Here is a 26049-nt window from a genome sequence, read left to right as displayed (position 1 = left end):
CAGGAACAACACCCAACATTTAAAATCGCCCCAAGGACACACGAAACTGAGGCATAAGATCCCTATAGTCTCAGCCGCAAATGCTGAGCGCCACTGCCCCATCAGCTCCTCAGTGAGTCCTCCTGGAAGTGTCCAGGAAGGGAGTGAAACCCGCCTGATGACTGGCCTGGCCCGGGCCATCCCAAGCAGCTTTCACCCTTACACTTCCTGTGTTGTTCTCATTCTAAAAATGCAACAGAAAGCGGAACACCTTGATCACTAGGTTTTTCATAAGTCATCAGAATGGCCCAGCTCTGTCAACCTGTGGCTCTTCTAACACAGGGAGAAACAGACAGAAGCCAACGGTGTGATTCACGATGCAGCCAGGTCAGTTCGGAGTGTCAACAGAGTTCATGAACAATCCTGTTTTGGGAAACTGTTCCTATACTACTGGGGAAGGGCGGGGAAGAGGCCGAGCAGGCCAGCTCCCAACTCAGGCATCGGGGGAGCCGTGACAGAGGATGGGGCCTAGGTCGGTAGCCATGACACGCAGCCTGTCCCTCTGCTTTCTGACAACACCCCAGAGGAGAGCCGAAAGAGACCTGGAAAGCCTGGCAGCCAGACAAGCAACTATACTGGACTGCAGTAGAGAGCAGGCGTGCCAGGCTCTCCCCACGGGCCAGCCACCGAAGGCCGGCGCACGGGCCGCTCCACGACGGGAAGCTGGGGATGCACGGGAGGAAACCCGAGGGAGCGGGGACAGCTGGGAGGGGGACGACTGCCAGCCACGCTGGCATCGAAAACTGACAGAACAGATCTGGAATTTGCATTCTGAACAGAGAGGGGGAAACACCCTCTAGGGATCTCCGAGCAGCCCGCCCCACCATGGCCACACAACAATCTTATCTTCCAGGCACCTGACCCTTTGTTCAAGGCCACAAGAGAGGGACTCTGAGGAGAAAGGGCCCCCGAGGCCCCGTGCGATGCCAGGGCGGAGGTGAGAGGCACAGCAGGCCACAGCGAGGGTGTCTGCAGACTCCAGCCTGAGCAGCAAGCCCAGTTTGGGGTCAAAGATAAGAAAAGATAAAAAGGAGGAAGGTTCTCTTCTAAGATGGAAGGGTGAAAGAGCGGGAGAGGCACAGGGAGAGGGAACGGGCAGCACCCAGGTGGCTTCTTCCCGACTGGACTCGCTCACGCCTCCCGAGGGCCTTCTCTCAGCCCTTCCCCTCGAAGCTGCTGGCCTCCCAAGCGCTGGACGATGTCGCCCCGGGGCCCGGTGGACGTGGAGCCGGCTCCCAGGGCCCCAGCCAGGACGGCCATCAGCCTGCATGACCTGCCTGGCTGTCAGCAGCCCTCCTCCAGCCTCCGCCAGGCTGGCGGCACCCAGGGTCCCGCACGCAGATGAAAAGGGGACGGAAGAGGCCCCGTTACTCACGCTCCTGCCCCCTCACTCCTACTCAGTTTCCCCAGGGGGCCTGGGAAGGTGAGGGCAGTGCCCAGTGAGTGGCACCTGGGACCACAGGCCTCTTGCTTTAATCCTCAGATTCTGAAAACATACTTCAACTCCAACGCGAGGCTGGACTTCAATTTGTGGGCGGGGTCGTGAGAACTTTGTTTCCAAGGTGAGGCCCCATCATTCCCAAGCCCACTCCCAAGCTGCCTTCCGTTCTGTGCCGACCCCAGGCCCCATGGCGTTCCCACTGTGAAGTGCAGCCACGGCCTGACTGCTTCCATATCCACCTGCAACCCGCACGTCTGTAGTTAGGTCAGAACACGTGAGAGACCATGAGTCTTTCCACCTTCTCAGTCGGGCAGTCTCTGTAATTCAGTGCGTTAGGCACGAAGTTAAAACACAGGTACACCTTTCCTCGAAAACACCCCGGGCACAGTGACTTTCTCAGAGCAGGTCAGCAGGTAAGCCGTGACCAGGATAGATTGGGATGAGATGAGAACGATAAAGAAAGGTTTCCTGAGCTCTCAGGGAGCGTCTTTCTTGCTAACAGAAAGGTCAGTGCCGGGGACCTAATCCTTAAGCACGAGGCCCGAGACAGAGTGGAGTGGGAGGTGCTGGGGGACAGCGTGGCAGGGGTCCAGAGCGAGCGTCTGACACCCTTGAGTTAGCAAAGGCAGGCGACACCACCACGGGGGTCTACACAGATCACAGCTCGTGGTGTTCAAATTCCTGAAAGCCACGAATTGCACACATGAGACGGACGGCCCTGAAGGCGGAGCCAGCGTGGCAGGAGCTGAAGCCGGAGCGGGAACAGCGGCATCCAGGGGAACGGAGGGAAGAGCGCCCAAAGCAGAGCGAACCTGACATGCACTTTTGTGCAAAGACAACAGAGTCCCACGGACCGGTCAGAGCAGACCGCAGCGACCATAACCCTTGTCTCCAGAGCAGCGGAAGGCCAGGCGGCCTCGGCCCACGGGCCAGCGTGAGCCGAACGGAGACGCACGGGCAGGGGTCCAGCCGCTGCTTGGTCACCCGCACAGTAACCTCCCCGCCCCCAGGGCCTTCGAGAACAGTGGCTCCTGGCCTGCCCCCAGATCCCCAGGTGGGCACGCTTGAGCAGGGCACCTCCCTGCTTTTGAAGTGACAGCCTGCCGGGCTCCAGCGAGTGTGAGGAAGCGGGGACAGCGCTCCCTCACGAGGACTACTGGTGTCCCGGGAAATGAGAAGCGGGCCGTTTCAACCAAGAGGCACCAAACCTCACACTACACCCAAACGTTCAGCAGACAGCTTTAGAGCTAACAGGCAGTCTGGGCAATCCCCGCAGGAGGGTCCTGGTTACCGTTTCTGTCTGGAATGAAACCCCTCTGCCCGTGCCGAGAACATCCTAACCACCGCCGGCGCCCCACCCGGCAGAGCACAGCCCCTGGCCTGGCTGGAAAGATCAGGAGGGACTTCCCCACCACAGAGCTGGCTGAAAGGTTCTGCTCTAGTCTAGAAACAGCCCAGCCACAGAGTGCGCAAAACGTCTCCAAAGGCCTAATTACGAAGGCAAACCTGGACGAAAGGAGTAGCGCCATCTCCAAACAGCGGCACGGCGTCCGGCCCGGGGGTCTGGAGAAGAGCCAAAAGGAAGAAGGCAGCTCACCAACCACGTGTCTCAGGGCGACAGCTCGGGCGGGTGAGGGGCAGGGGTCGGAGGTGGTGTAAGAAGGGAGCCCTGGGTCCTGCCGGCGCCGGGCGGAGGCAGTGCCCACCCTGCTGTGCGCCCGCCTCCCTCCCTCTCCCGGCCCCAAGGCGGGTTTAGGGAGCTTGTGCTGTTGCAGATGAAACGGAAGACCCATCACCACGCTCAGTCTGTCATCATCTTCCCCCACGTACATCCGCAGGACCCACAAGTGAGATCCCGGCACAGACTACGCCCCACTGTCCAGAGCCCCTCACACAGAGGCTGGAGACAAGAGCTTCCCGAGTGGTCTTTCTGGATGAAGCTTTGTCAGTCTCTTGTCTCAGGTGAGAAAAGTTCTTTCTATTCAGCTGTTGATGAAAAATTCCCGGGGGCTTCCCTGGGGAAGGTGGTTGAGAATCCACCTGCCAATGCAGGGGACACGGGTTCAAGCCCTGGTCCGGGAAGATCCCACATGCTGCAGAGCAACTAAGCCCGTGCGCCACAACTACTGAGCCTGCACTCTAGAGCCTGTGAGCCACAACTACTGACCCCACGTGCCACAACTACCGAAGCCCACGCTCCTAGAGCCCGTGCTCCACAATGAGAGGAGCCACCGCAACGAGAAGCCCGCACACCGCAACGAAGAGCAGCCCCCGCTCGCCGCAACTAGAGAAAGCCCATGCGCAGCAACGAAAACCCAACACAGCCAAAAATAAATAAATAAAATAAATAAATTTATTAAAAAAAGAAAAATTCCCAACCTGTCGAAGGCTAAATAAACAAGCTCTTCTATAAAAGGGAGGTCATATAAAGGAAGCACAGCAGGGCATCTGGCCACCTCCTAAAGAAGCGGTCACTCAGCTATGGCTGATCAAGGGAAAGGAAACAGGAGGCCATGTTGGAAATTGTGCTCTGGTGAAACCCCACCCTCCAGACTGGTCACCGGGCTGGCGGGGCCCCAGCCAGGGTGATCAAAGATGGAATTCAAGACTCCAGAGACCAGTGAGCCAGCCTAACCCAAGTGATGGAGTGCCCCCCGCACCCGCCCCGAGGGTAGTAGGTGCTGGGAGTGGAGACCCATGGGAGCAGAGCTGAGCCCAACAGAAGGAAGCAAACCAGGTCAGAGGCCGGCAGCAGAGCGGATCGGCCCATGAGAAAAGCTGCATCTGATTTTAGGAAGAATTCACGAAGTTTCCTGAACCCTGACCCGATAGTTCAGCCACTTTCTCACTGAGCCCTGCCTCATGGGAGACCCTGCGGCTGTGTAAACGTCAGATCTGGAGGCTGTTTTCACTGTGTTCTGCTGCTTGGGGGCCAGGCCAAGACGTGCTACCGCCTTTAAAAAAACCCTCCTTTTGGATCTGCTTGTACTTCCCTGTGGAGAGGCCAGGCAGCCCTGGAATGTGAACACAGGCGCCTGTCCCATGAGCTACAGATGGTCCCTGAGTTACGATGGCTTTTTGACTTTCAGTGGTGCGAAAGTGTCATGCCCTCAGTAGGAGCTGTCCTTTGAATTCTGCATTTGGATCCCTGCCCGGGCAATAAGCCACAGTGTCTCCATCGGCCACGTGACCACAAGGGCAGACAACCGCTAAACCAAACAACCCTTATGGACCTAGACAGCCATTCTGCTTTCACCTTCGGTACAGTGTTCAATAAATTACATGAGCTATTCCACACTTTACAACACCTGGCAGGTTAGATGCATTTGCAATGGACAACGGGTCCATCGAGACGTGACCCCTCGTAAGTTGGGTGGATCTGTGGTCACACGCAGACGCAGCTGGCCTGCCCTTCCCCAGGGTCCCTAAAGCCACACTCGTGTAGAGATGCCCCTGAGCTGGAAATACAGACATCAACCTGGGAAGAGTCAGCCGGCTCCTTGGAAACGAGCAGGACGTCCCAGTAGGGCTGGGGAAGGCGGCCTGTAGCCGGAGGAAACACGCTCAGGAACTGTGAAAGCACAGGCGTGGCCTTGCGCGTGTGGTTCGGGAATCCACAGAGCCACACGCGGTGACCCGAGCCATCACCTGGGAAGCAGAACGCTCTCTTGTGTCACGTGAACCCAAAACTCACGACGGCATCTGTCAAGTGCTCATGAGCGCTCCCACTGTGCCGGGCCCTGAGACTGCAGTGCCCTCTGGGGGTTCCATTCTACGAGGGCCACAGATGACAACAGATAAATAAGCGAGTAATATGAGGTCAGGGGGTGATAAGAGCTGTGAGAACAATAAAGCAGGGTGAGAAGACAGGAATGAGTGGGGTGACCCCTCTGAGCAGTGGGTAAAGCCCTGGAGTCAGGGGCAATGGCAGAGCAAAGATTGGGGCAGAACGCTCACGGTGAACGGTGCAGAGGTGGAACAGCTGGCGGGTACGAACAGAAGGGCAAACGGCTTCTACCAAAAAGGGGCTTCAAAGGGACCAACAACAGAAAGATCAAAATAAAGCTCTTCGAACACTCAAACGGATATATAAATTTCAGATAACTTAAAGAGCGATTACTGTAATGTAAAAAGATTCATCAAAGTAGCCTTTTAACGAAAGAACTCTCTCTGGGTTTCCCTGGTGGCGCAGTGGTTAAGAATCCGCCTGCCAATGCAGGGGACATGGGTTCGAGCCCTGGTCTGGGAAGATCCCACATGCCACGGAGCAACTAAGCCCGTGCCCCACAACTACTGAACCTGCGCTCTAAGGCCCGCAAGCCACAACTACTGAAGCCCGTGTGCCACAACTACTGAAGCCCACGTGCCACAACTACTGAAGCCTGCACGCCTAGATCCCGTGCTCTGCAACAAGAGAAGGCACCGCACTGAGAAGCCCGCGCATGGCAACAAAGAGTAGCTCCCGCACACCGCAACTAGAGAAAGCTCGCGTGCAGCAATGAAGACCCAACGCAGCCAAAAATAAATTAATTAAACGGAAGAAAGAACTCTCTCAATGCGTCTAAAATATGACCTACTCTGAGTGTTCTGTAAAACCTCACTTTGCCCAACGTTAGGAAAAAATACAGTAAGTTCAAGGAGGTCAGCTCATTGTAATCCAGAGGATGAAAACCGTGAGATCTGGCGCTGACCGCAAACTAAAATGGAAGATTACAGTCCTGGCATTTACTTTCAGAAACAGAACTGCACACAGGACGGAAGTTTGTCCAAACGAATGGACAAGAATTAGGGATGAGAGCCTTGTTTCATCCACCAAAAAACTGTTAGAACTGATAAATGTATTCAGTACAATTGCAGGATACAAAATCAACATACAAAAATCAGTTGTGTTTTTATACACTAAACAACAAACTATCTGAAAGAGAAATAATCCTATTGATAATCGAAAATAATAAAATACCTAGGAATAAATCTAATGAATGCGGTGAAAGATCTGTACACTGAAAATTATTAACACTGATGAAAGAAACCGAAGAAGACACAAAATATTGAAAGATGTTCCACGTTCATGGATTGGAAGAACTAATATTGTTAAAATGTTTGTAACACCCAAAGCAATCTATAGATTCAATGCAAACCTTACCAAAATTCCAATGGCATTTTTCATAGAAATAGAAAAAACAATCCTAAAATTTAGGATTTAGTTATTCTAGTTATTACTTTAAAATGTATATCTCAGAAATAACTAAATTTCCTTGTCAATTGCATTATTATGAACTTTCATCAAATCTTTAACCGTGGTCATTTTTAAGTCTTTTGTCATTTACAGACAGTTCTGGGTGTACTCTGATGCTTTTGCAAATATGTTCCTATAAAAGGGTTTCATCTTCAAGGAATTCATGGAAAAGACTCTGACAAGTACAGGCTTCTGGTAACTGACTATACTGCTGAACTGAATGAATAAGCATTTTCAGAACTCTAATGGAAAACTGATGAACTCATAAAAGTGCTAACAAAAGATCAAGATAAAAAAAATTAATTAGATGGGACTGAGTGAACTGATGAGGATGATTATAATTTTTGTGACTTTCTGTTTGAATAATAATAAAAAAAATCCCACAAGGACTCAGAGGCAAAAAATATACAAATCAATTTTCACTGCAAAGTAAAGGAGCTGTTACAGTGGGGGATTCCTGGACTGAATGTCAATATTATGACATAGTGTGAGTGTGTTTCGTGTTTTGTAATCGCAACATTGTTGCTTTTGTTGTGGCCATCCATTTACAATGCTTGGTGTCAGTGTATTAAAAAAAAATTGTATGGAACCACAAAAGACCCCAAACAGCCAAAGCAATCCTGAGGAAGAAGAACAAGGCTGGAGGCATTGCATTTCCTGATTTTAAGCTGATAAAGCCGTAGTGATCAAACCAGTACGGTATTGGCGTCAAAACAGACACACAGACCAATGGGAGGAACACAGGGCCCAGAAACAAACCCCTGCACACCCGGTCAATTACTATTTGACAAAGAAAAGGCAATTATGTGAGGCTCGTGATAACAAGCCATATTGTGGGAACTGTCCTGCAATGTGTAATCATATCAACTCACCACATCACACACCTGTAACTCACACAATGTTATATGTCAGCTGTATCTCAATAAAGCTGGAAAAAATAAGAGGTCTTCCTTAAAAAAAAAAAGAAGAAAAGGGACATCATCAAGAAAGTGACATGACAACCTACAGAATGGGAGAATGTAGCTGGAAAGTAGATACCTGATGAAGGATTTGTCCCTAGAAAACATACAGAACTCTTACAACTCAGATGAAAAACCAAGCGAAGTACCTACATGGACATCCCTCCAAAGCAGACACACAAACAGGCAACAGGCACGTGAAAGGGCGCTCCACGCTGTGAGTCATTAGGGAGACGCAAACCAAGCCACAATGAGGTGCGCCCCACAACCTCCAGGGTGGCTAGGGCCCAAAAAATGGGTAAGAGTAAGTGTCGACAAGGGTGAGGACGAAATCCAAGCCCTCACATATATCTGGTGGGAACGTGAAACAGTGCAGCTGCTGTGGAAGTTCAGTGGCTCCTCAAACAGTTAAGCATGTTTAGCACGTGACCCAGGAGTTCTACTCCTAGATACACAGATATGCAAGAGAAAGGAAAACTACGTCCACACAAAGACCTGCACATAAACGTCCACATTCACCGTCGCCAAACTGTCCGGACAGTCCAAGTGTCCGTCAACGGACGAATGGATAGACAAAATGTGGTCCATCCACGTGGGATAGTATTTGGCTACAATGAGGAACAAGGTCTTGACAAATGCCACAAAGTGGCTGGCGCCTGGAAAACATTATGCTAAGTGAAAGGAGCCAATCACAAAAGACCGCACATTGTATGTCCCCACTTATATGAAACAGAGACAGAAGCGGCTGAGTGGCTGCCAGGGGCTGGAAAATGGGGAATGACAGCTAATGGGTATGAGTTTCCTTCTGGGAGACAAAAGTGTTCTAAGATTGTGGTGACGGCACCACGACTCTGTGACTATGGTATAAACCACCGAAATTGGACACTTTACATGGGTGCACCGAATGATATGGGACTTACATCTCAACAAAGTTGTAAGACACACAGGACATACACACTTCAGCCAGTGCTATGATCTTCTGGTGAGGACCACGTCCTGGGCTGGCACTCAAATACGTGTTTGCGCCGTTGTTGCCAAAAGGCTGCCCGAAACCCCAGAGCCGGGCCCCCCCTCCGGCCCTGGGCCCAGCGCCTCCTGCCAGCGCACAGCCCAGAGCCAGCAGGGAGGACCAGCCCTCCACCCGGGCCTCCAGCTCCAGCATCCCAGCTCCTGGAGCGCCACACCGTGGCCGCACCCGCCCCGCAGCCCCCGTCCCTGCCCCCAGGCCCGGGGACAGCGAAGGTACGCGCCTCACCTTGGTGGCTGCGGGGAGCGGGCCTTGGGCTTCTCCTTCTCCTTCTCGCGCTCCTTGTCGCGTTCGCGGTGCTGTCTGTCCTTCTCGTCCCGCTTGGCGCGCTCCCGCTCCCACTCCTCCTTCCGCCGCTGCCGCTCCTTGTCCCGCTCGCGCTCCCGCTCGCGCTCGCGCTCCCGCTGCCGCCGCTCCCGCTCCCGATCCCGCTCCCGTTCGCGCTCCCGCTCCCGCTGTCTGTTCTCTCGCTCTCGTTCCCGCTCCCTTTCCTTCGTGGAAAAGCCAAACATACGCACATGCCGCGATTAGCCACTCGGAAGGGGAGGCGCGGGGAGGACACACGAGAGCAGGAGGAGACAGAACCGCCGGGGTGCGGGCTTGTTTCAGCGCTAGAAACGGACTTGAGGCCACATGGCGGCGGGTGCCCTGCAGAGCCTGCCCTTCCAACATCAGCACCCAGGCCGCTGGGAGCTGAGCGCCCTCTCTGGCCTTAGCTCTTGTCGAGGGACGGAGATGACTGGGCTCTGCACAGGCAGCCTGGCCCTGGGGCACCGGGGGACGTGGTGGCAGGGACCCCAGCAGGTCCTGCTCCCTTCGAGGCTGCCCCGGCTGTCACGAGGCGCCTGGAACCGCAGGCCGGCCCCAGCGGGGAGTCTGCTTTGCCTGCCGGGGAGAGGGCACAGCGTGGTCAACCAGGGGCCCCTTCTCACCACAAGCTCACCATCTGATGGGTTCCCCGACAGTCAGCTCCCTTTGCTCCAAAAAACTCACGAATGTGACTTAAGTCGTGGCACAAAAACTGCTAACCTGTTTTTTGTTTTGTTTTTTTAAAAAATAAATTTATTTATTTTATTTATTTATTTTTGGCTGCACTGGGTCTTTGTTGCTGTGCGCGGGCTTTCACTAGTTGCGGCGAGTGGGGGCTACTCTTCATTGTGGTGCGCAGGCTTCTCATTGCGGTGGCTTCTCTTGTTGCGGAGCACAGGCTCTAGAGTGCAGGCTCAGGAGTTGTGGCACACGGGCTTAGTTGCTCCGCAGCATGTGGGACCTTCCCGGACCAGGGCTCGAACCCAAGTCCCCCGCATTGGCAGGCGGATTCTTAATCACTGCGCCACCAGGGAAGTCCTGCTAACCTGCTTTTAACAGATCTCTTCCAAGTGGCAGCTTCACGCCAAAAGCATACAGTCAGAGACTCAGAGACTGAAGCACATATATTCACAAATCTACTACATCTCAGAGAAGCACCAACAGCAATGGCTGGAAGTGGCCCAGGCAGCCAGCGCATGAGGCGGCACGACCCGTAAAGGGTGGTCCTAAGGAGCCTGAAAGAGTGATGTGCTCAAGAGGGCGGGACACACCCCTTGCCGCTGGCATCAGTCACCCAACCAGCAGCTCCGGTGAAAAACAGGGCAAGAGCACAGACTAACCCAAGGAAGAATCTGTTCAAATCACCACAAAGTTAGTCCATGGGCCCGAATTAGTTCTCCACGAACAGTCAACCGGGGCTTGAAATGAGTACACCACGCCCACACAATTAAGCTCATATAAAGTCCTATAAATAAAAAAGGAATGATTTTAGGGCTTCCCTGGTGGCGCAGTGGTTGAGAGTCTGCCTGCCGATGCAGGGGACACGGGTTCATGCCCCGGTCTGGGAAGGTCCCACATGCTGCGGAGCGGCTGGGCCCGTGAGCCATGGCCGCTGAGCCGGCGCGTCCAGAGCCTGCGCTCCGCAACGGGAGAGGCCACAACAGTGAGAGGCCCGCGTACCGCAAAAAAAAAAAAAAAAAAAAAAAAAAGGGATGATTTTAACGGGTCCATCAGTGAAGTTCTGACCTACACACGTAAGCCCCACGTACCCGGTAGTTATGGTACGGCTCCGCTTCTGTGTACTGCACCCGGAAATTCTCGTACTGCCCGCCACGCCAGAACCGCTCTATCTCATAGTCGTAATAAGGGTCTGCATAAGGCTCAAGTCTGGAAAAAGAGCAAGTAAAAGTCAAGCTTATCACTTAGGAATATTAATGCAAAAACATTACATAAGATATGTGCAAAGATTCAGACACCACATTAAAAAAAATAACACACCACCATTGCAAGGCTGAGTCAATATTAGAAAATGAATATACTAAAAAAAATCACAGACCTACAGAGAAAAGTCACAGGATTACACCTACAGATGATGAAAACGTTTGTGACAAAAATCCAGTACCCCTTTCTCAATGAAAATAGGAAGTGATCCTTTCTTAACGTGATAACACGTTTTTACGCACTTTAGAACTAAAGCCAGCACCTTACTTATCGGGAACAGGGAGGCATTCCCGTTAAGATCCGGACGGGCTGAGGAAGCCCAGTGCCTCTCAGGCAGCCCACCCGTGTGCTGCAGGCACCGCCGTGGTCAGACTACAAGGAGACCCCCAGAACCACCTCAATCTGCACATCAAATGATGCTGTACACGAAAAGCCAAGACACGACGGTGAAGCCGATTCAAGTGGCAAGAGGAGCCCAGTAAGGCAGATGCAGAGAACTTAACATACAGAAACCAACACCCTTATGTACAAAGATAATAACCAGTCAGGAGACAGAGGGCACAGAAAACCCCTCTTACCCTAGCAAAAAGAAGGAAACATATTTAGGAGCAAAATTCATTTAATCAGAAACGTGCAGAACCTGTTTGCAGAAAACTTTTAGCACTCCTGAAAGACACAAAAGCACGTGTGAATAAATGAGACCACGTCCTTTGTCTTTGGAAAGGACAACTGAACATCACCAAGAAGTCAGTTAATTTACAAAGCCCTTTGTTAATTTACAAATTTAGGGCAATCCCTGTAAAAATGCTGATGAGATTTCTTTATGCAGCTAGACAACTGATCCTCAGGTTCACAAGGACACCGAAACAGGTAAGACTAGCCAAGAAACCATGGGAAAAAAATAGACACACCCTCCGAGGGACTTCTCTGGCAGAACAGTTGTTAAAGACACCGCGCTTCCACTGTAGGGGGCACGGGTTCCATCCCTGGTAGGGGAACTAAGATCCTGCGTGCTGCACGGCGTGGCCAAATGATAGAAAAGGAAAAAAAGGAAAAAAAGACACACCCTCCGCGACCTCACAACATCACAGATGGCCCGGCCCGTGAAGAAACAGACCCGCTGAATAAAACAGGAGGTCTGGGAGCAGACCCCTGTGCGGGTGATAAAGGTGGGCCTTCAATCACAAGGACAGGACAGCTGACTAAGCCCTGGGAAGACGCAAGAGGAGGCCCCAGCTCCCACACACACAGACCCAGAGGACCTGCACGGGTCCCTGACTCAAACCCTGGGTGGGGCGCAGGGAAGGGAAGTGTACACCCGGCAGCAGATGGCCCTGGAGGCTGTTCCAGGGACTTCTTGGCTCCAGACTGACCCTTCCCGTTGGGTAAACTGCTGGGGGAAACAGATGCCCAGAGCTTGCAGAGGTCCGAGGCCCCCACCAGGCCACGCTGCGTCTGTGTGGCCTGCAGCGGCTGCTTTCTGGGAAATTTCTCCCCCAGCACTTGCGGGGTGCTGGCGGGGTGACCCGGGCTGCTCTACCAAGTGACACAGCTGTTTCTCATTCCCAACAGCCAGACGCCTTCCTGACGATCCCAGCCTCACACTGCTCAGGCAAGCACTGGTGATCTTGGAAACGCAGAGCCAACCCTAGGGTCTCTTTCTCAGCCTCTGACTGTCGTTTCGCTCAGAAATCGGTGGTTGTGCTTTGTAGCAGCAAACCTCCATGCACGGCGTCACTGTGAGGTAAGACGATGCTGGGCCGGCCTGCTCAGGAGAGGCCTCGCCCGCTCGGTCCTGAGAGGTGAGCGCGACAAAGCGGCACCTGCCCCGGAGCAGACGTGCTGGGAGCCGAGGGCTGCACCTGGGACGCTACACAGCTCCTCAAGAGCTGACAGGTGTTTCAACCGCATGTACTTCTGCAATTTGTTTTAAAAGACCAGTGACAGGGCTTCCCTGGTGGCGCAGTGGTTGAGAGTCCGCCTGCCGATGCAGGGGACGTGGGTTCCTGCCCCAGTCTGGGAAGATCCCACATGCCGCGGAGCGGCTGGGCCCGTGAGCCATGGCCGCTGAGCCTGCGCGTCCGGAGCCTGTGCTCCGCAACGGGAGAGGCCGCAACAGTGAGAGGCCCGCGTACCGCCAAAAAAAAAAAAAAAAGACCAGTGATAAAATGCCTGGAGGAAACAATGAAGAAACCTGCCATACTCCCGGATTTTAGTGACAAATTTCACAGCTTTTCCTGGTTCCTGGGGAACTTGGGGAAAAGTGGGGAGGACATTCACGGGGCCCCAGGGGCTTTAGGAGCAGCTGTAAAACCTCTCCGAGCCACGGAGCTAAAGCATGTCCTCCCCAGAAGCAAAACAACAAGGAAAGTCAGCTGCAAACTGCCTGAAATGCTCCTGGGGAGGCCATCCTCAGGCTGGCGGGTGGACAGGCCCCAGCGCGCCCTGGGTCACCTCGGCACTGCTGCTGTCCAGAGTCCAAGCCCCACGCAGCTGGGGACACCAAATTCTCTCTCAACAGGGAAGGAAGAGGCAGAGCCGTTCCTTACGCTGTGTCTCTGACATCTCTCGTGATCCGATAGTTCCAATCTCGGAAAACTTCGTTTTCTTTGTCAAACTCCCGTTCATCTTCACCAATGGTCACCGTAAACCTCTTCTCTTCAAAGTCAGGCTCTTGTTCTTTTCGAATGGTTGCTTTTTTTAAAACCTACCATTTTAAGAAGAGAGAAGCCAACACCAGTTACTGTTAGGAAAACAAAGGGGATCCTGTCCCGACTGACCCCGGAAGCCTGGGCTGGAGTGGCAGGAGAGCACGACCGAGCACTCATTGGGGACATGCCTAAGCTCCGCGCTGGGGGTGGACACGGGACCCCACGCACCCTTCTGGGGAACGGGAGTGCCCCGTCCCTGCAGACACAGTGAACCCTGCACTCAAGAGCTCACCCAGGTCTGGGAAGAGGTGACAGAGTGGTGACTCCCTGTTCCCAGTACTGGCACTGAACCAGGGGGCTCCAGACGTGCCCTCAGTGGGGAGGCAGGTAGGTGCGCTCCGGACAAGAGAGGCACCGGGAGCGCGTCAGGGCTGGGGCGGGGAGCGTGTGCCGAGGGCAGGGACAGCTTTGCTTCAGTCTGCCATCGCCCTGAAGGGAAGGCAGCCCCAGAGCCAAGAAGGGTAAGCCCGGGCACCCAGGCCGGGTGCGGCCTAGAGTGCGGGGGGAGAGGGGAGGCCGGCATAGCACCGCTTCTCCAGGGACAGGACGGCTTCTCCAGACGCAGAGGCCGCAGCGGGAGCACTAACTCCGCCACTAGTTTTCTTCTCGGGTTTTCTGCTGATTCCGTTACCTCCTTTGCATGCCGGAGTCCTCGTTCCCAAGCACTCTCTGTAGGGGGCTCTGGAGGGGGTGGAGGCAAAATTTCATCAACTACTGGCCCACCCTGTTAAAAAATGAGAAGGGAAAAGTTAAGAGAGCAAGCAAACTTTAAAATCTATACAGAAACGGGGGAGCAAAAACACCAAGTAGAACACCAGCCGGCTACTGCCTGCTCTCTCCTCCAAGCCTCCCTCCGCCCAACCCAGCTGCCCTGAGCCTGGGGGAACTCTACCTGGAGACACCAGAGCAGCTAGAAGGCGGAAACGCCTGCCATACAAGGCGTATTAGCGTGTTTTGAGTCAGAGGGTCACAGAGCTTAGGTGTGATTTGCTAGCAATGAAAGAGGTGTTCACGCACCCACGGGTTGGCAGGCATCAGAGGGTGAGGTCCGAGAGGCGGGGCACCGTTGGGCGGGAAAGGTTCGGCTTTGGTGATGAGGGAGTAGTTGCCCTTGTCGTTGACTCCAGGGTGTATAAACCTGCAGTTCATGCCCCAGGTACAGTTCCCTACGGAAATAAAAGCCAGGTCAGAAGGGGCGCCCGGCCCAAGCGCCCAGGTCAGCTTCCCCCTGCTCCCCCGGTGCTGGGCCAGGCAGCCAGGCAGCGGGCCGAGCGCGGTCGCGGCCACCCCATGAGGCCACAGCAGGCAGGCCTGGAAGGTCTGGGACTGTCCTGCGAGCGGCACCTTCTAAAGGGCTCCCGCAGGGCCCCTGTCCCACAGTCACCATAGGAACACTTCATTTCCCCTGAAACAGAGAAGCCCGAGAGCGCCCTGATGATTGGGATGGCCCTGCCTTGGCGTTTGCTGCTCAGGACACACGCGCCCTGGGGAACCTGCAGGCGCACCGACAGGGTCGTTATTCTGACTCAAGTCTGTCCGCACTGAAACGGAAATCAAGCAGAAGCACGAAAGTGACCAGAAGTCTGCGCGTTCATGCCACGGTGGCCTTCACCAGCCCTGCACATTGCATCCCTCCCACCAAACCACTTCAGGCTATTTCTGGTACTTAAAAAATGCGTTAGAGAGCTCGGCCAGCACCAGCCTGGGGGCCTGAGGCCATCACCCCCGACTGGGAAAACCGAGAAGCCTCAACAGGGACCACTAGCATGGCCGTGCAATTTGAAGGGGGCGTGGTTCTCGGAGCCGACTCCAGAGCAACCACTGGGTCGTGCATCGCCAATCGAGTGACTGACGAGCTGACCCCTATTCACGACCGTATTTTTTGCTGCCGCTCAGGCTCAGCAGCCGATACCCAGGCAGTAGCTGACGCAGCCACTTATCAGCTTGGTTTCCACAGCATCGAGCTGAATGAGCCTCCGCTGGTACACACGGCAGCCAGCCTCTTTAAGGAGATGTGTTACCGATACCGAGAAGACCTGATGGCAGGAATCATCATTGCGGGCTGGGACCCCCAAGAAGGGGGGCAGGTGTATTCGGTACCCATGGCGGGTATGATGGTAAGACAGTCCTTTGCCATCGGGGGCTCCGGGAGTTCCTATATCTATGGCTATGTCGATGCTACCTACCGGGAGGGCATGACCAAGGAAGAACGTCTGCAATTCACTGCCAATGCTCTCGCTTTGGCCATGGAGCGGGATGGCTCCAGCGGAGGGGTGATCCGCCTGGCAGCCACTGCGGAATCAGGGGTAGAGCGGCAGGTACTTTTGGGAGACCAGATTCCCAAATTCACCACTGCCACTTCACCACCTCCCTGAATCCTAGGATTCTAAGATACGACAAGAGACATCCCACACTGATGACAAAATTCAATAAATAGTTTGTCAGTGAGGAAAAAAAAAATGCGTTAGAGAGAAAACACATAGACAGCAGTGATAAATTGGGTGTTTATACTTTATAACAAAGAATTAAGAAGGTCAACTTTTAGCATTATTCAGCAACAGAACACCAAGATTATTCAAGAAAACCACTTGACTTTCCAGCACGGGAGGCAAGAAGTCTACATTTTCAAATCAATTAGTGAGTGAATCACTTTTTTAAAATTTAATTTTTTGAATAGGTAATATGTATATAGGCTTAAAAAATAAATATGGCATACAATATCTAAGTGGTTTTAAAAACATTTTCAATTGGTTAGCATGAGTTAAACTGTAAGCCATCTTTTAATGTATATTCACTTCTAAACATGATATTCCATTTGAATGTTTCTGTCAACAAAATACGTTTTTTCTTGTATCATGTAAATTAAAGAGAAATAATCACTTGGTATTTAAAGAAACACTAAATTTTACCTTTTAAACATTATGAATATTTAAACTTGTATTAAAACCAACTTAATAATACAATGCTCCAAATTAAATATGAAATAAAGTATGCTTAAAAAAATTGCTTCTCTGAGAATGCAAAAATAACCAACTAACTTTTTAATTTCTAATAGTGTTTGAGAGATCACATATAAGTCAGAGCCTGGGACATATATACTACAGGGGGTTCAAAATCCCAGAGACTCAGAGAGTTTCGAGGAAAAAAGACTATGCAGTCATATCTCTAAATAAAGAATTCCAAACCATCATCTACTTCTTCAACGCTTGACTCCTATAAACTCACGGCACAGTCCACACTGCTTATGTAGTTAAAGAGTAACAAAAGCTCATTGTAGAAAACTGTAAGCACAGAAAAGTATTAACAATGTAAACCACAGCATTTCTATAATTTTTTAAAATCTAAAATAAATATGTGGGTAGCAGATAAATGAGTATTTGTGATTCTCTGTTCTTTTTGCATTTAAAAAATTTTCAAAACAAAACAAAAACATCACCCCTGAGCCCACTGACAAAAAGAGCTCCTTCGTTCGTCATGCTGGCAGGGGAGCGAGGAGGCGCAGGTGGATGAGCAGAGCTGAGACAGGAGGGCGAGAGGCAAGGGCAGGGGCATCGCCCTCGAGACGCCCGCCCCCGGGCGCCCGCTCCCAGAGTGCTAAGGTCCACACTGCATGTGTCTGGGCCCCTGGCCTCCAAAGGGAAGGAGGAGACTACTCCAGGAAGAAGTGTGGGCAGTCTACACATGGGCAAGGACAGATGTCCCACACCTGCAGGCAGGAAGAGCAGCAAGAATAGTGTAATCCCACCAGCCTTTTGGAAAGTGAATTTTTAATTGTGCAGAAAAAAGCCTGGAAGGATACACCCCAAACTGTTAGTTTTGACTCTGTCAGCACATATTACTTTCATAATTTTTTTTTTTTTTTTTTGCGGTACACGGGCCTCTCACTGTTGTGGCCTCACCCGTTGCGGAGCACAGGCTCCGGACGCACAGGCTCAGCGGCCATGGCTCACAGGCCCAGCCACTCCGCGGCATGTGGGATCTTCCCAGACCGGGGCATGAACCCGTGTCCCCTGCATCGGCAGGCGGACTCTCAACCACTGCGCCACCGGGGAAGCCCAACTTTCATAATTTTAAAAAGCAATTTGTTTGGAAAAAAAAATTCTCCAGGAAATGGAAGCAAAAATAGATCTACTGGTTTAAAAATTGTATAGTCTTCTGCTTCTAAATGAAACTTCACAAACACAAAATTTATGTGGATTGCAATTGTGACTGGATGACTAAAGAGTCTTACTATTCTGTAAGGACTCTGCGTGGACAGGGATATGAGCCCAAAGGGAACAAGGAGAAAGGATCTGGGAGTTCCCTGGTGGTCCAGTGGTTAAGGACTCGGCGCTCTCACTGCCGGGGCTCGGGTTCAATCCCTGGTCCGGGAACTAAGATCCTGAAAGCCTCGTGGCACGGCCAAAAAACAAAAAAAGGATGCAGCGTGGCAGTATGGTGCGGGGCGCGGTGAGGCACGGGCATGCAGGTCAGCAAAGGCATCCAAGTGCTCAGAAAGGTACTCAGTGATGTTCCCCCATCTCCAGGGCCCTGCACCAAAGGCAGTGGTCCATTTGTGGGGATCGATCGATCAGTCAATCAGTATATCCAGCCCCATTTTTTTCCTGGTTGTATGATACGCTCTGCGTTGAGCCCTGCTTTTCTTCACTACACAATAAATATACCTACAAAAAAGGAACCTGCAAGCTCAAAAGTAACAAACCCAAACTCTACCAGTGAAACAGACACATCCACAGAGAAAGCCTACCTGAGTCTCAGCAGAAACCAAGGACCGGAACACAGAGACGACAGGAAAGGAAAACACACCACACACAGCAGCCCAAGGAGCCCAGCTCGCTCACGGTGCGAGGGGAGCAGGAAGTGCCTGTTTCTGCGGGCACATGTGCGAGCGTGGCTGCCGGTGGGTCCAGAAACACTACAGACCTTAAAATTCTGACTGCTGGTCTGACCGGCGTCAGCGTGGCGCCTCCAGATGGCATTCTAAGCCGCATGTCACCGTATTTGCAATGCGTCCCACTGCGACAGTGGAAATAATTTTACTCTCTCTCTAGTTCCCATACAAAATGCTTGCTTCACACTAGAATTTTAAACAAAGACTTTCTTATTTCTAAATAAGACATAGTGGTCTTACTTAAGTATTCTTTGGTCCCATTTCCTGTTAGTCTGAACAACTCAGAATAAGTAACAAATATAGGGATTGTCGAAATAAAATAAAGAAGTTTAAAGTGCTTCATGGTTTTTAAAAATTACTTCCTAAAAGGAAGGCAGAATATATAAAAATCAAATAATTAAATCTTAAAGACCAACCCAAGATCTAGAAACGCTTATTCTAACAGGCATAAAATCCAATGAACTGTCGCATACAAACTTTTAATGAAAGAACACAAAAAACTCAAGTACTTTCCTATTTCACAGAGAACGGTGACAGACAATTACGGTCATACTGAGCAGTATTCTGAGATATTTTAACTTCTTAAGGAATACAGTCATTATGGTAGCTGAAAGAATTAAAATAATTTCTGCGCTGCTTCTCTGTGAACAACACAGGCCAGTGGTTCTTGTAACTTTTTGGTCTCAGGACCCCCAAAGAGCCTTTGTAATGATTAGATTTATCGATATCTAATAACTGATTATATTAATTGATATATTTATATTGGAAATTAAAACAGAAAATTTAAAGACATAAAATATAACGTATGTAATTTTATGTTAACAATAGTTGTGAACATAAAAGTTTTATGAAAACGTTTTGAGAATACTTAGCGATAGGAGTAGCATTATTTTCCTTTTTGCAAATCTCTTTAATTGGACATTAGAATGAAAGACAGCTGGGTTCTCACAGACAACTGTGCTCTGCACCCCATCTGCTGTGCTGGGTGGCTTCAGAGGAGGTGCAGCCGGCCCGGGGACACCCATGACAACCTCTCCAGACACTGTGTGTCCTCTGAGGCTCTGTTACAGCGAGCTGCAGTCCTATCACTGAACTTCTCCGACTCCTGGGCGGAGGTCCACCAGTCCACCTTGAACTGTGAATGGCTTTCTACCCAGGTATGCTTTTGTGACATCACATGACGGTCACCTGGAAAAGTCAGCAAACACTGCGAAGCCGTCAAGTTCTCCAAAATTCTGATTTTCACTTGAGAGCCTGAACCTTACCATTAGCACAGTCACTGTCCTGGTCTCTTGGGTGTCCTGGAGGAGACTTGGCCGTCTGGGCTCACAGCCACACCTGGCACACCCTCCCTGGAGGCGCCCCTCATGCCTCAGTGTCAGCAGAGGAGCTCCGTGAGCACTTGTAGTTTCGAAAAGACACACACTGAGGGGCCGTGGTGGGGTGATGGAAATGTTCTACATCTGGACTGTGGTGCTGGGTGCACAACTTGGTAAATTAATAAAAATCACTGGACATTTAAAACAGGCAAATTTTATGGCATTTAAATTATACTTCGATAAAGTTATTAAAAAAAAAAAAGGGGGCGGCTTCCCTGGTGGCGCAGTGGTTGAGAATCCGCCTGCCAGTGCAGGGGACGTGGGTCCGATCCCTGGTCCGGGAAGATCCTACATGCTGCAGAGCAACTAAGCCCCGTGTGCCACAACTACTGAGCCTGCGCTCTAGAGCCCGCAAGCCACAACTACTGAGCCTGTGTGCTACAACTACTGAAGCCTGCGTGCCTAGAGCCGGTGCTCTGCAACAAGAGAAGCCACCGCAGTAAGAAGCCAGTGCACCTCAACGAAGAGTAGTCCCGCTCGCCGCAACTAGACAAACCCTGTGCGCAGCAATAAAGACCCAACACAGCCAAAAATAAATAAATAAAATAAATAAATATATTTAAAAAAAGACCTAGACCCAAAAATAAAGTTTAACTATGAATCTTCCTGCTCTACCCCGGATGTCATTTCTCGGTGCACATACAGTGGGCGACACCTGCCGACTGGCGCAGTGTCACTGTCATTAGAGCACTGACCTCAGGGCGGCCCTGGGTCTCAAGAACACACCTTGAGACCTGCTGCTTTAAACACAAGAGGATGCAGGGATTAAAAAATGGGCAGTAGGGACTTCCCTGGTGCTGCAGTGGTTAAGAATCCACCTGTCAATGCAGGGGACACGGGTTCGAGCCCTGGTCTGGGAAGATTCCACATCCCGCGGGGCAACTAAGCCCGTGCACTACAACTACTGAGTCTGCGCTCTGGAGCCCGCGAGCCACAACTACTGAGCCCGCGAGCCACAACTACTGAGCCCGCGAGCCACAACTATTGAAGCCCGTGCGCCTAGAGCCCCGTGCCCCGCAACAAGAGAAGCCACTGCAATGAGAAGGCTGCGCACTGCAACGAAGAGTAGCCCCCACTCGCCGCAACTAGAGAAAGCCCGTGCGCAGCAACGAAGACCCAACGCAGCCCAAAATAAATTAACAACAAAAAAAGGGCAGTAAACATTTCTCAAAAGAAGATACACAAATGACCAAAAAGCACATGAAAACATGCTCCACATCACTAATCATGGTGAAACGTAAATCAGAACCCCACCTCACACCCACGATGATACTATCACAAAATCGGAAAACAAGCGTTGACGAGAAGAACCAGAACCCTGTGCTCAGTGGTGGGATGCAAAGCGATGCAGCCAATGTGGACAACGGCAGAGTGGTTCTTCAAAATGTTAAAAACACAACTACCACCTGACCAGCCATCCCACTTCCAAGTATATACTGAAAAGATGTGAAAGCAGGGTGTCAAAGAGATGTTTGCACACCCACGTTCACAGCAGCATCATTCATAACGGCTAAGAAATGGAAGCAACGCAAATGTCCGCTGATGGATGCTGGGTAAGCACACTGTGGCTCATCCACACAGCAGAATGTTATTCACGCTTGAAAAGGAAGGAGATCCTGACACCTGCTACAGCCTGGATTACCCTCGAGGACGCTGTGCTGAGTGAAATACGCCGGGCACAAATGGACAGATCCTGTGAGACTGTACTTCCATTAGGCACACGGCGCAGTCAAATTCACAGAGACAGAAGGGAGAAGGCAGAGGCCAAGGGCTGGCGAGCTAGTGTTTAATGGAGACAGTTTCAGTTTTACATGATGAAAGGAGTTCTGAAGATGGATGGTGGTGATGGCCACAACGTGAATGTACTGAATGCCAATGAAATGTACACTTAAAAACGGCTAAGATGGTACATTTTATATTGTGTATTTTACCACAATTTAAAAAAGGGAAAGAAAGAGGGAGGGAGAGGAAAAGAGAGCAGGAAGGAGAGGATACAGGAGGCCTGGCCCACAGAACGGGCTGGGTGCTACTGACGGCTAGGTAATCAGAGACCCAAAGCAGAAGACTGTTTAAAGAAAATGCTATTTATGCCTTTGTGGATAGAACTTCATGTCCTGATGACTCAACCTAAATATAAGACAGGTAAAAATACACCATAAACAAAGTATTGGTGTTTTAAAACGTTTCAGTTTGTATTCCTAAGTACATTTTGTTGTCAATGGTCACAAATATCAACGTGTCCATCTGGGCAATTTAACAATAAACCTGCAGATCACAATAACAACAGAAATATAGCTGACAAACATTTTTTAAAAAGCATTTTCAAAGATATAATTTACATATCATAAAATACCCCCATTTAAACTGCACAATTCAGTGGGTTTTAGTACATTCACAAAGTTGTGCAACCATTGCCACTACCTAATTCTAGAACATTCCATCCCCCAAAAGGAAACCCTGTACTCAAGGGCTACCCATCCCTCTCTGGCCTAGACAATAACTAACCTACTTTCAGTCTCTATGGCTCTGCCCACTCTGGACAGTTCCTGTAAGTGGAACTGTACAATATGGGGCCTTTCGTGACCGACTTCTTTTACTTGGCAGTGGCCTCAAGGTTCAACCGCGTTGTAGTATCAGGATGGACCACATTTTGTTTATCCGTTCACGAGCTGATGGACACTGGGGTTGTTTCCACATAGTCACGTAGCTGTTTTGTCTATGCTGCTAGTACGAGTCTTTGCGTGGCTTACGCCTTCATTTCTCCTGGATAGACACCAGGAGGGCAGTGGCCGGCTCAGAGAGCAGCTCCGCCCATCACACTGAGCAGGCTGTGCCCAGGGCAGCCACACCGGTTCACGTTCCCACCAGCTGGATATGAGGTTCCATTTCCCCACATCCTCCCCAAACACGAAAAACTTCATTTTATTTTTAAAGTGACTCTCTTGCTACTGGAGAGAACTGAAACACGTTCATCTCAATTCAACACCAATCTTACAAACTGCAGGTAAGCAAAAACATTTACATCCAAAACCTTCTCATAACTAAGAAAAAGCAGGATATATTCCAGAACACCCTCCTTCTGTACTCTATCGCATTATTCTGTAGAATAAACAAACAGTATGGGGAAAGGTGACTAAATATTACAAAAATACATTCCTGAAACAAGCTACGGAACAGGCCCAATTAAACTGCCAAAAAGGCCACTTACCACTAGCTTGAGATTTTCCCACTGCAAAATGCCTGACCCACTGGTCTCACTCCCCGAAACCCCAACTGGGCGCTCGGTGTGACCTGGAGGCACCTCCCCTCCTACTGTGACCTGACCCCCCCGACGTCCCTGGAGAGGGCACCCTGTCCTCGCCTGTCCAGGCACCTCCCGGTGATGCTGACCTGCAGTACCACCACCAACTTCGCTTCATGGTGTGTGCGCTTCTGGGGCTAAATTCTGGGAAGTACTTCAGCAGTGGGACCCCAAGCACCTGGACCAGAGCCTCTGTGGCCTCAACAGTGGATGCTGCTGCCTCCTGCCCTTGCTGCCATGGGGGCCTCCGGCTGGTCTTGACCGATGGCCAGATTTCTGAACCACACGGTTCGTGGACAGTGCTAACTGGAAATGACTGCAGTACATATATGTGTATGCATGCGTGTTTGTCTCCATCATTTTACTCCAGAAATTCCAGAGATGGGCTGACGTCATTATGAAAAAGAAGTCTTCGTCTTAAGTTTAAATTTTCTGAAATAATGACACTTAAAATACCAAAGTCTTTGAAGACCTGTAACAATTTACTCTCTACAAGGTACTGCACACGTATCTGCATCCCGAGGGCGGCCACACTCCCGTTCCACGGGCACAGTGCACACGGAGCCATCGCGTGGCCGTCTAACTCAGACGAGCCGGACTCCCCCACTCGGCAGAAACCAGCAGCACAGAACTAGCACGGCCAAGAGGACACGGCCCCAGCACGCACTGACCGGGGTCCCGACTGTTCCTGTGCACCCGCATCCTTGGTCACCTCGGGACAAGGGACAGGATTGTTCGAGGCCACTCGTAGGACGGGGCTCCACCGCCCCCACGCCCCCACCCCCCGTGCAGGCAGCACGCAGCTCCCGTGGGCCTCGCCATGGCCGCTCTCTGCCCTCAGCGTCTCCCCCTTCCCCTGGCTTCACAGCAGTATTCTGGATCCAGGAGCAAGGAGTCTGGCCTCCGGGGCAGGGGGACTGTGAGGTACTGAAGAGATGAATATGGTATATTTTGTACCTTTAACCTGGCCTCTGAATGGTATGGAATTTGATATTGGTGAAGGAGGAGTGGACAATGGTGTCACAACATCTGGAAAAGAAGTACAGGAAGCTCTTGTGAACGTTAGGCTGCATGGGTGGGCTGGGTCACTGTGTGAGGCATCTAGGGTCAGCACAAAACCCAGGGCAGGAGAAGAACACCTTCCTGCCATGCGAGGGAAACGTGCGATCACAGAGGCACAGCAGACGGTGCCGTGACACATGTCTTCCCGGGCTTGAGGGCCCACTGCTCACCAGCCTTGTCACACTGCCACTGTCACAGCTACTGGACTCACTCCGTCCACTTTTCAGGAGGGAGGGGCCTTGCTGCCTTCAGAGGCCGACCCTCTCTATTTAGAAGTCCATTCCAAATGAAAGGTATGCCTCTGAGACACCTTGCAGAAAGTGGCAACTCCCCTTACAGAGGTGGGAAAATGTCACAAATGGTGGCTGGGGCATTTGGCCTTATAAGAAGGACCACTTAGAAAGAGTTAATATTGTCTACAGTGAAGATACAGGTCTGTGCTAGGCAGGTGGGCCTGGCATTCCAGGGTGAAACGAGCAGGCTGGCTCCCCTCCGAGAGAGGCATTAGAGTGACCAGGAAAGGCCCACAGCTGACATCGATGCACTGCCACTGCCGCCACAGACCGTCACTGCCAGCCCTGAGAACTGCCCTGCACAGGCCCAGGGCTGAACCACCACCGCAGTCCCAGGAAAAGCCGAGGCCACACAAGCGGGCCGCGCAAAGGCCCCTCACTCAGACAGTTACCTTTCATGAAGAATCGGCAGGTGGGACGAGGCCTCACCTTCCTGTCACTGGGGTCCTTCACTTCACCCTCCTCCAGGTCATCATCCTGAAACAGAGGACAACGTGACTTGAAGAGAGACTTGTCTTCATGAGGGGAAGAGGCAGGAGGGCCATCTACCACCACGCATGGCCTTCACTAAACCAGAAAAGGTACTGTCACAAGACTCAGGTCCTGGCCCCTCACGTGGCCAAGTTCACGTACATTTTCCAAACCTTAGGCTGCTCATCCACACAATGGGGGTCTCTCAAAGCTTCACCCACAAAAGTGCAGCATCACACAAGACAAAGAACATTCTGTGAAGTACGTGATGCATGATGAAAAGCAGGGCGTCATCATGTTTCTCTCAATTAGCAATTCTGGGCAGGAAATGGCTACACTTCAGGTTTTTAAGATTTTTTACATTTAAACAAAATTTTTGTCCTTTAAATGAGACACTTTCTCTAATTTAAAAGTCTGGGGGCAAGGAGGAGGGAATTTAGGCGACTCAGGCCAGCGAGCGTATCCACCTTTAGCTTAGACCTGGGCCCTTCTCTTCTGGTTCTTGGTCCAGAGATCCTAACCTTGGCTTTAGAATAATGCAGGAGGGTTTAAAGACCACAGCCCGGGTGGGTCTCTGCCCCAGGGATTCCAAAGAGCAGCCTCGACTTGGACCACGGCTCTGTACCCTCCTCAGTCCCCACCTGTGCCCCTGAGACCCCACTCCGGAATCGCCTCCAGCTTGGGCGGGTATCCAGCGCCCTGCTAACATAGTTAAGTAGGTAAGTCCAAGATGGAGCTCCTCACTGCCCCCCACCCCGCCCCCCGGGTCCCAGCCCATTCCAGAGCGCCCTCATGTGGTCAAAGCAAGGGATCACAAGCAGGGCAGAGGTCTGGGAGTCACCTGGACCTTTCTCTCCCCATCTCCTGCGGCGCCACTCTCGTCCAAACTACTGCCCAGTCCCCCCTGGCCTGGGGACTGCTTCCTGATGGGTGTCCACACTCCTGAACCCTTCCACATGCTCCCCACAGTGCCGTGACCTTTGCAAGTC

At 51.5% G+C, this 26049-nt stretch overlaps 2 protein-coding genes across 2 annotated transcripts in view; one reads left to right on the top strand and one right to left on the bottom strand.

Annotated features, from left to right (window-relative positions):
- The window catches only part of ZC3H18 (zinc finger CCCH-type containing 18), a 50989-nt gene that overhangs the window by 11391 nt on the left and 13549 nt on the right, over window positions 1-26049 (bottom strand). Inside the window, exons 3-8 of the mRNA XM_082676386.1 lie at window positions 24982-25066; window positions 14681-14829; window positions 14295-14387; window positions 13502-13659; window positions 10781-10898; window positions 8931-9193 (exon numbers count right to left, since the gene is read on the bottom strand). Coding sequence (XP_082532512.1) covers window positions 8931-9193; window positions 10781-10898; window positions 13502-13659; window positions 14295-14387; window positions 14681-14829; window positions 24982-25066 — 866 coding nt within the window. The remainder of the gene's footprint in view (window positions 1-8930; window positions 9194-10780; window positions 10899-13501; window positions 13660-14294; window positions 14388-14680; window positions 14830-24981; window positions 25067-26049) is intronic.
- Window positions 15353-16078, top strand: LOC309836895 (proteasome subunit beta type-6-like). The gene has a single exon (XM_082677108.1). It carries the CDS (start codon window positions 15430-15432, stop codon window positions 16036-16038), a length of 609 nt encoding a protein of 202 aa, XP_082533234.1. The 5' UTR covers window positions 15353-15429; the 3' UTR covers window positions 16039-16078.

The sequence above is a fragment of the Grampus griseus genome (genome assembly GCF_964374135.1).
Source record: "Grampus griseus genome assembly, chromosome: 19".
NCBI classification, from domain to species: domain Eukaryota; kingdom Metazoa; phylum Chordata; class Mammalia; order Artiodactyla; family Delphinidae; genus Grampus; species Grampus griseus.
This window is presented reverse-complemented; position numbering and strand designations above follow the sequence as displayed.